Below are 9,774 nucleotides of genomic sequence, written 5' to 3'. Positions count from 1 at the left end.
AGAACATGAAAACAATTTAAATAGTCAACACAAAACAAGGAAATACAAAATACAGTTCTTAAATGAAAGCGTTTATTATGAAAGGAGAATGCAAAATCTACACTGTGCGACAAAGTGATGTAATCAGCGTCCGGACATCCTGTTCAGCCCCTCCGCCGGAGTCCTGCCTCCCTCCGCCGGAGCCCTGCCTCCCTCCGCCGGAGCCCTGCCTCCCTCCGCCGGAGCCCTGCCTCCCTCCCCTGCCTCCCTCCTTCTCCTTCCTTCTTCTCTTCCTGCTTCAGGTCGTTCAGCCTCACTTTAGCTGATCGTCTCGTCGCTCCTCCAGACTTCACACGGTCTCTGATATCAACTTTTTCTTTAAATCTGTGAGTGTTTGCATCATGTTTTTCTTTTAAATTCTATTTTTTGTGATTTATAGTTACCCTTGCTGCTGATGTTAGTCAGTGTGGGCCGCGGCTCCGTCATGCGTGCTGAAGGCAGCAGCAGCAATGGATGCTCCTCCGACAGGCAGACAGCGTGTTGGGTCTCAGTGAATGTCAGACACATGAAAGACCAGAGCTAATCAATGAGCTTTTATCGGTACCTCTTCGGGGTTTGAACGTAATTAAGAGATGCTAACTCATCATGTCAGCTTGAAACAGAAGAAATTGAATTGCTTTACTTTTAATAACTTAAAGCGCAGATACTTTTTAGCATTTGAACTCTGCAGAATCCAGTTTAATTAGTTTTACGTTTATTTAGTTGAAAGTGACTATTATGACCTAGAGATAATACAAATAGCGCAACCTACAAAATAAACGGTTTGTTTGTTTGATTGGAGCCTCCATTTTGTTAGAAACCCATTTCGGTTCAGATGAAGGTCGACGGAAGGACTCGGCCCGCGTCCTCTGACGTTCCACATCACAAGGCAGCGCTACCAACATGTCTGCCTTGAAACAAGTCCAAGTGTTCAGCAGGCTGCTGGCGCTCACAGAGAATTTTAAAGTAATACGAGTGAAGGACTGCTTATGTAACATGAACCCGAGGTTTAGAAGATTAAAGCAGGCCTTTGTGTCCTACAGGCTATTGTCAGACACACATGGAGCTGGACAGCAAAGGACACACAGAGGTGTGTGTCCCTGTATGGACATGGCACTTACTCCACTGAGGGCCACTGTTCATTTGACCTTGACATGCCTGGCATGTTAGCAACCTGAGCTAACATGCTGAATAGTTTAGACCATGGGCTTTAATGTGTATCAGGACTGAAGACCTGAATGAGTCTTGTAGCTATGAAGTTTTCTTTTGCATCATGTTTAAAGCGATCTGCCAAGTATGCATGGGCCCGTTAGCAGTTCAACCTCATCCACAGCCAACAATAAAAATGTCAAACATATTTGTTAGACTGCGACCTCGGTTCTCCTCATACACTTGCAGACGTTGCTCTTCACCTCATCTCATCTCACACCAACAGATTATTGCGCTGCCTCGCCCTGCATGCTGACCAACTAACACAGACTGAGGCACATCGTCCCTGACTGGGAATCTGAGAGAGGGTTGAGTTGAAAATCCTGCAGAACCTGACTCAGGCTGTTCCCCTCCAGCTAGTTGCTGTGAACTTTCAGTCAGTTGACTGTGAGGGGAGGAAAAAAGCTACTTAATCTTTATTTTGGTTACAAGAAATGTATTATAACTGCTGTACGAGTTAAACAGCAATGAAAATAATTTCTCATTTTTTAATAAGAGTAGTAAGATTTTCACACTGATATTTTTGCTACCCGTTTGCAGAATATGTAAATCCCATGAGTGACCAAAAGACCTTTAGGTAGTTTGGGTGTCATTTGTGGTTTAAATTACTGTTCCTTTTTAACTGAAAGATTTAACATGGATCTTGTAGTAAAGCACATTTGCTGTGGTGGATTTCATTCTCTTAACTGTTTTACTTCTGAACCCAGCCTGATGCTGGATGATCCTTTGACTTTTATTGCAAAACTTGTTGATCCATGTTGAAACAAAAGTGCTCTAGCAGTATTGATTGTGCAGTGTAGCACAGAATATTGCCTAAGAGAGTGAGAGTGATGTCAGAGTCTCATTAGTTTAATGTTGGGTTTGCATAATTTTTAAAGAAGTGCAGCTTTAGTTAGTTCTGCTAACTTCAAAAATAAGTAACATTGTCACACAGTTAATGTTAGACTTTTCGATGCAGTTGAAGTTTGATTTTTTTTCTGTAGTAACAAAAACAACTGGACTAACATCTAAGCAACTAAGCCCTGCATCAGGATGGCAAACTTTCTTCTCAGTCATCCATAGAGCTTTACCTGGCTGACAGTGCAGTACTTAGTCTGGCTACAACTATTTTTAATTCAGAAACCAAATGTTCTAGAGATCCTGTTTAAATTATGTGACTGACAAGATGAAAAAATAAATAGAACATTTATTCAAAACAGTTCTCTAAGGTTTCATACTGTATCAAATTTGATCACTTTATATTTAAACAAAACTAGGTATGTGCATAAAATTCTGGGACTTAATTACCTTAAGCTGTTTATACAAACAAATAATCCGTCTATTATGTTAGCTATCTGTCTTTTTCTTAAATGAAATATCGAAGAATCATTCACACCGTGCATGAGTCGACACGTAATGGAATATTGCAGTGTACTCAAAAATAAGAGTAGGAAAACCTGCTTAAACTTAAATGCATTTTATAATAGACTTTTGAGCATTTTGTATCAATTCAGAATTCCCAGGAATAGGAATTGTGATTTTTGATAGAATTGTTTTTCTAGAATCAGTTGCACATTACATCAGGCAGCTTTAGAGCAGCTACATTCTAAAACTCAGATGTTTCTGCAGGAGCGGATCTGTAAGCTTTGCAGATTTGACGTACTTTCAGCCACAACGTGTCTGTTTCTCCCTGTCTGTGCCTCAGAATGATCCTGGTAAAAACCATCTTGTTCTACGCTTCATTTTGTCCAGATGGTTTGGACTCTCAGCTGTTGAGAAATGATTGTTTTCTGAAGGTGTGGACTCTCTCCAAGCTTTATAGTCAGTTGCTAACATTTGCTTATAGAGTTCCAGAAAGTTATAAAGCTTTCTGGAAAGTGCCTGTGGCGTAAGCAATCATTCTCCCCTGCAAAGAGAAAAGAGCCAATCCAAATGAGGTGACTGGTAATATGAATTCAGTATTTGGAAGCGTGATCAACACAGACTGAACGACTTTGTTCACTTCCTCTGCTGCCATCACTAAAACTACAGGCACACTAAAATTCTAAAACTGCAGAAAATTGTCATCGTTCACAACTTTTTGTGTTCACTGATTGGCCCAGTAGAAATTGTATTGGAAGGAATCCAAGTCAGTGGGAGAAAGCCCAGACTGAGCTGTGAAGCAAGATTTGAATTGAGCAAACAGCATCGGAATAGCCAGACCAGCTCAGAATGTATCCCCCTGTGGTCAGCTGAGAGGTTTGAAGTCAAAGACAGATGGTAATTACAGAAGCATTCCACAACAGCCTTGATGTGGCTCCACCAGGATGTATTTGGGTCCGGTCCGAGGCCCCAGCTTGCTGTCCAAGTGTGAATGAAACGGCAAGAAGACTTCTGCAGAGACTTTCTCTGAGGTGACCAGATCTCAGTAAAGTTTGCTGAAAGAGTTAGACCCGAGTGTTAAAACTAACTTACTGCTGTGACCAGCATAGCCCCTCCTGGACGTCAGCTCACTAAGTCTGCTTAGTTTAAATGCTTATTTTCTGTGATCAGTTGTTAACCGTTAGATATAAAGTATCACTTCTAATGTGTTATTTTGTTGTCATTTTCTTTCATAAGCAGTTCTCACAGGTTGTCAACACCAGAATAAATCCTGTTTTACGATTTTAAATCGTGCGTAACATCGTCTGACATGTTTTCCTTCTCACGGGTCGATCTGGACAGCAGCGATTTTGTTCATGTACATTTCTCTCATACATTGGCCAGGAGTGACCAATGTGTGATTGGTCACTCTTGACCAGTCACACAGGACTGTGTGATTGGTCAGACACTCCTCTGTGATTTTTGTTGATCTGGAAGCCATGGGTCCGCTATGCTTTGTGCTGCGTTTGCCTACTAAGATGGCGCAGATCACTTCCGCTTTAGACTTTTAGGAACTCTGTGTAATTTCATTAAAATGTGATTCGAAGCTGCATGGCATTCTGGGTGTTGTAGGCATAGAGAAGGCTTTAGCTGCTCAACCTCTCACAGCCAACTAAGCAAATTTGTTGGCATCTACTTAACTCGCTTATTGGTTACCTAGCAACAACCTGTTGAGCAACAGCAAGCATAAGGGAACTGGATAAAACAGAAAATGTTTGGCAGTATTTCAGATGTTTAAAACAAACAAATAAACAAACAAAAAACCAAATAAAGATCAAGTAACATGAAAGGCTTATATTGTGATATGTTTTCCAGCCATATTGCTCAGCCCTGCACTGCAGTGTTCTATTGTCTGGAAGTAGGACATGTACCTCGTCTGAGACGTAGGAACGTAACAGTGAAGATACCAGAGAATCTTTTACTTAAAGAACGGTGGATTATGGATCACATGAAGTGTTGGTTTTTACCAACTGGGTAAAGTTGTCTCATTGGATGTGTGACCTGTGTCTCTTCAGCAGCAAGAATGTCATCAGTCCTGCAGAAGTTGATCACCCCATTGGCCAGCTCCTCTGCTGAGCCTCCCAGGAACAAGGTGACCGTGGTTGGCGTGGGCCAGGTCGGCATGGCGTGTGCTGTTAGCATCCTGCTGCGGGTAAGACTCTCCCCCTGTGTGTGAAGAAGGAGCTGCTAATGTTGGAGCTCATTCTTATTTTTTGTCCCTTTGTGGCCAGGACCTGTGTGACGAGCTGGCTCTAGTGGATGTGATGGAGGACCGCCTGAAAGGAGAGATGATGGACCTGCAGCACGGCCTGCTGTTCCTGAAGACATCCAAGGTGGTTGCTGATAAAGGTGAGTGGCTGCACTGAGGTCACTCTGGTGCCCGCCTCTCCAGATGAGCGCCAACAGGTCTGCTTCTGTCTCTCCTGTCAGACTACGCTGTGACAGCAAACTCCCGTCTGGTGGTGGTGACGGCTGGCGTTCGACAACAGGAGGGCGAGAGCCGGCTCAATCTGGTCCAGAGGAATGTCAATGTCTTCAAGGCCATCATCCCACAGATCGTAAAGTACAGCCCCAACTGTACAATCCTGGTCGTTTCAAACCCTGGTGAGAACAACTTCTTGTCAGAGCAACAAGTTTCCATGGAGCCCTGTTGTATTCACTCTGTCCTCCTTATTTTTCTGTCTGATCCTTTTAAATTCCAGTTGATGTGCTGACCTATGTGACCTGGAAGCTGAGTGGTCTGCCAAAGCACCGCATCATTGGCAGCGGTACCAACCTGGACTCTGCTCGCTTCCGTCACCTGATGGCCGAACGCCTTGGCATCCATGCCAGCTCCTTCAATGGCTGGGTGCTGGGTGAGCACGGAGACACCAGCGGTGAGTGTCGCTTTGCTGCAGCTGGTCTCCACACACTGAAGCCAAACTGACCTGATGTGCTGCCATCACAGTTCCTGTGTGGAGCGGTGCAAACGTTGCAGGAGTCAACCTGCAGAAGCTGAACCCTGAGATCGGCACCGATGCAGACAAGGAGCAGTGGAAGGCCACACACAAGGCTGTGGTGGACAGGTTGGTCTGATCACCGTGGTTACCCACCTGTCAGCTGGGAACATGAAGGACTCATAATTAGGAATATGAACAGTGACTTAGTGTGCTGAGGTGGAAGAGGGTTTCTGCAGCACTAATTACAAATCAGTCCTGGGGGAGCAGAACCTGAGACACTGGTACTGTTACTGCAAGCATCACCTGCTGAGGGTTATAGAGGCAGATATATTAAGAAACTTTTGCTCTCCAATTATTCATCTGTTTATTGAAAAAATAATCCCCTGATCAGCCCTACTGAGCTCTTCACATGTTGTTAGCTGCAGATCCATCCTCTGCAAAAGATCAAATGTTTGCTAAATAAATGCTGTTATTGTATTTAATTAAGTAATGTTCATTTTCCTACTAAAAGGTGAATTGACTTGTCTTCATTTTCATATGCATTAATATTGTATAAAAAGGTCTTGGGTGAATAAATGCAAAATATGCAGAATGTATCAATTTATCTGATTATTTGTTAGAATAATGGATTACTAAATGAGTCATTAGTTGGTGTGTGTGTGTGTGTTGGAGAAATGGGCCTTACTGAGGGCTGGTGTTAACAGTTCACACTCTCTTCCAGTGCCTATGAAGTGATCAAGCTGAAGGGTTACACCAACTGGGCCATTGGCTTCAGTGTGGCCGACCTGACTGAGAGCATCGTGAAGAACCTGAGCCGCGTCCACCCCGTCTCCACCATGGTGAAGGTCAGCCATGCTCTCACACACCGTCACACACTGAGCTTCACACAAATCATGCTTAAATTCACATTTGTCTCTCCGTGAGATCATGAGCATAAATCATGATCATGAATTGAATTTTTTGAAAGTAAAATTGAATTCATTTGATCCCAAAGGAAAATGAAATAAATTCCTATAAATGTACATTTCTTTCATTACATTTCAAATGTTTTTCTGTTATCTGTGCTCATTCTGGCAAACAGCTAACGGAAACCCAAAACTCAGGTTCTAATAAGACTAGAATATTTCTTGAGGTGTCTTTTGTTTTTTTTTTTAGTATCTGGCTGTTCACACAACACTTTTACCTAAGGCTGTTTATTCAAAGTAGAATGAAAGAAAAACATTTAATAGAAGCTAAAGCAAGAGGAATAACTGTATCCTTGATAAGAATGTGAAGCAAAGTTCAGTCAACAGTTGTATGAGGTTCAGTAGCTGTGGGCTGTAGCTGGACTCAGACCCACAACACCCACACACACACACACACACACACACACACACACACACACACACACACACACCCAGCACCTTGGGTACAAAGTCAGGACCAGGAGGATCCAAGCTGCTGGAGCTGTTGGTCCAGAACCTTCTACAGCCTTCATTCTTCCTTTCCCAACAGAACTTTTGGTACCAACCCTCACTGTCAAAGATAACCATCACCACTGGTAACCATATGAAACTAGCCTGGCCTAAACCCCACACACAGCCCATAGATCCAATGGCCTTCAGCTGCCATGACAACCTGGACTTCCTGAACCTCAGCAGAACCACAGGCTGACCCCATGCTTAGCATGTTGTATGGCTGCAGTGATAAAAACGAGCCCAGTCAAAGTACTGAGTGCAGATACTGTAAAGTACAGTAGGCCCATGTTTTTTGATCTGATGTAATATTTTAACTTGCAGAGAAACTGAATTAGTTTTTTGGTATTTTCTGCAAGCCAGAAGCACCTCAAGCCTGTGGATTGGATCCATGTAATAAATACATTCTTAAACTCTAGAATCATATTCTAACTTCCTAAGATCCAACTGTAGGTAAACTGAGTATAGATGAGAAGTGAAGCGTGTGGTTTAGGGCCTGACTCTTTTCCTTCTCGCTGGGTTCCAGGGCATGTACGGCATCGACGGCGAGGTCTTCCTGTCTCTGCCCTGCGTCCTGAATGGCAGCGGCGTCGGCAGCGTGGTTAACATGACTCTGACAGACGCAGAGGTTTCCCAACTGAAGAAGAGCGCCGACACATTGTGGGGCATCCAGAAGGACCTGAAGGACCTGTGAACACCCCCACCAACCCTCCACAGTGCAGAGAACCCCACCGTCTCCCAGCACTCCTCCTCTGTTGTCCTGTTGTCAGACTTTCATTCTCTTACTATAGGAAGCTACAGGTGTTTAGAGCTGTCACACACAGCTCTCAGGGAGAATTTAAACTTCTGTCCAGCATTCTGTTAAAACCTGTCTCCTGTCTTCTTGCTCTAAAATCCTCTAGTGTGATTCCTAAAGTGAGATGCTTGTTCCAAACAGCTTGTTTTTTGCTTCTCCTGTGTTTGTGTTGGAAGATAGTAGCTGACTTCTCTCTGTTTTCTCAGTGGGGATTCACACACGTGGCTTTCTGTTCCTACTGGTTTCACTTGGCTCCTTTAGCTGCAGGGATTTCCATAGAGAGCTCAAACTGCCTTGAAAGATCCATAACTCCAACAGTAGGTGATGCTCTGGCCTTATCATTAAACCCAGCTGAGTTCACAGGTTGCCACCGGCAACAGTGACCTGGGAATGTTAGTGATTGGAAACCATCTGCTGGAGAGGCCGCTCAGTACACTGCTGTGTAATGGCATGTTGGAATAATAAATTTGGTCACAAAGAACAATGTCTTTGCTTCCGTTCTTGTTCTGTCTGGTCCAACAAACCAGATGTATTAGAAAAGGGGAAGAGCTGAAAGCTGCAGTTAGACTGCTGGCCATGTTGAGCAAGCTCTGCGCCGGTGGGAACACCACTCTGCGCACGCTCCTCCTGCTGCTGTTTGCCTTCAACCCTTGGCTGTCCTCCTCTGCTGCTGAACTTTTTCACTTAATGATCCAGAAAACATTTCTTTCATTTTCAATATTCTTTTGATGTTGAGGAATGATGGCTGCATGCTGAGTTTTAGTTTATCGTTGTTAGCACAAGCAGACAGTTTTCCCCTGAGGTTCCTGCAGGTGGAAGGCTTTATTAGTTGGTGAGAATGCAGAAATCCCTCAGGTGACCCTTTAGAGCAGGGGTGTCAAACTCCAGTCCTCAAGGGCCACTGTCCTGCAGTTCTTAGATGTGTCACAGGGACAAAACACTGGAATGAAATGACTTAATTTACCTCCTTCTTGTGTAGAGTTCTGCTAATGACCTAATTATTCTATTCAGGTGGTGCAGCAGAGACTCATCTAAAAGTTGCAGGGCAGTGGCCCTCAGGACTGGAGTTTGACACCTGTGCTTTAGAGGAACCCTGTATTTCTCTGGCACCTCACAAAGCATCTTTAGGAACAATCTCGTTTTCTTCCTCCAGATAAACTCATGGGTCAAACTGCCCTGGTCTGCTAGCTGCAGCTCTGCTCCACAGCCAGGAGAAAAGCCTCACTGCTGATGCCATGTTTCACAGCTGCTTGGAGACTACAGAAGACTGACTTTTAGGCCAAGTTTTTATTTCTGTTCAATATGCTTTAGATCAGTATTTCCCATTGTGCCTGGTCCTCAAGGCACACTGATCTACATGTTTCAGATGTTCCTCTTCTTCAACACACCCCATTCAGATTCCTGCAATTTAGCAAAACCCTGTTAATCAGCCATCAGTTGAAATCATGTGCCTAACCAGGGGGCAATGCCTAAAACCTGCAGGGCAGTGAGCCTTGAGGACCGGGGTCAAAAACACTGTTTTTTATGACTAACCCCTCTTTCTCACTACCTGACAGGTAGAGAAACCAAAACTTGTACTCAAGTAAGAGTAGAAGTACTACATTATATTTTTACTCAAGAAAAAATATCCATGAAAGGTCCAAGAAATTAAGAGGTCAAATAAATTTGGTAAAAATGTGACTCAGGCACCGAGTAACTGAACAATCATTTAATATTTCAAAATTACATCATATCTACCAAAATATACAGATATCTGGAATTTTTTGGAAAATAATATAAAATAATTACAAAATAAGATTTTTCAGATCAGTTTCTTGAAAATAAAACTTCTAAACTAACAAAAACTGCAGATGTCTGGTGAATTTTTGGTATAAAAAAATTCAGTAAAGTTACTCATAATGGGTAGATGATCCAGAAATGTACTAGTAAGACCATCAGTACTTCATAATAAAATTACTCAAAATTAAAAAGTACATCA

The 9,774-nt window shown here is 43.2% G+C and overlaps 1 protein-coding gene across 2 annotated transcripts; it reads left to right on the top strand.

The window, feature by feature from the left end:
• The first annotated feature begins 244 nt into the window (after positions 1 to 244).
• On the top strand, positions 245 to 8,277 carry ldhba (lactate dehydrogenase Ba). 2 transcript variants are annotated; one of them, XM_007577148.1, is made up of 8 exons: positions 245 to 365; positions 4,626 to 4,759; positions 4,839 to 4,956; positions 5,038 to 5,211; positions 5,310 to 5,483; positions 5,555 to 5,672; positions 6,268 to 6,391; positions 7,527 to 8,277. In XM_007577148.1, the coding sequence occupies exons 2-8, from the start codon at positions 4,631 to 4,633 to the stop codon at positions 7,692 to 7,694; spliced, it is 1,005 nt and encodes a 334-aa protein (XP_007577210.1). In that variant the 5' UTR covers positions 245 to 365; positions 4,626 to 4,630; the 3' UTR covers positions 7,695 to 8,277. The 2 variants fall into 2 exon arrangements, with proteins under 2 accessions (XP_007577210.1, XP_007577209.1); XM_007577147.2 differs by having other exon boundaries at positions 246 to 365; positions 4,623 to 4,759.
• Positions 8,278 to 9,774: the final 1,497 nt, after the last annotated feature.

The sequence above is a fragment of the Poecilia formosa genome, unplaced genomic scaffold (assembly GCF_000485575.1).
Source record: "Poecilia formosa unplaced genomic scaffold, Poecilia_formosa-5.1.2 Scaffold429, whole genome shotgun sequence".
Classification (NCBI taxonomy): domain Eukaryota; kingdom Metazoa; phylum Chordata; class Actinopteri; order Cyprinodontiformes; family Poeciliidae; genus Poecilia; species Poecilia formosa.
The sequence above is the reverse complement of the archived record's forward strand: the minus strand, read 5'-3'. Positions and strand labels throughout refer to the sequence as shown.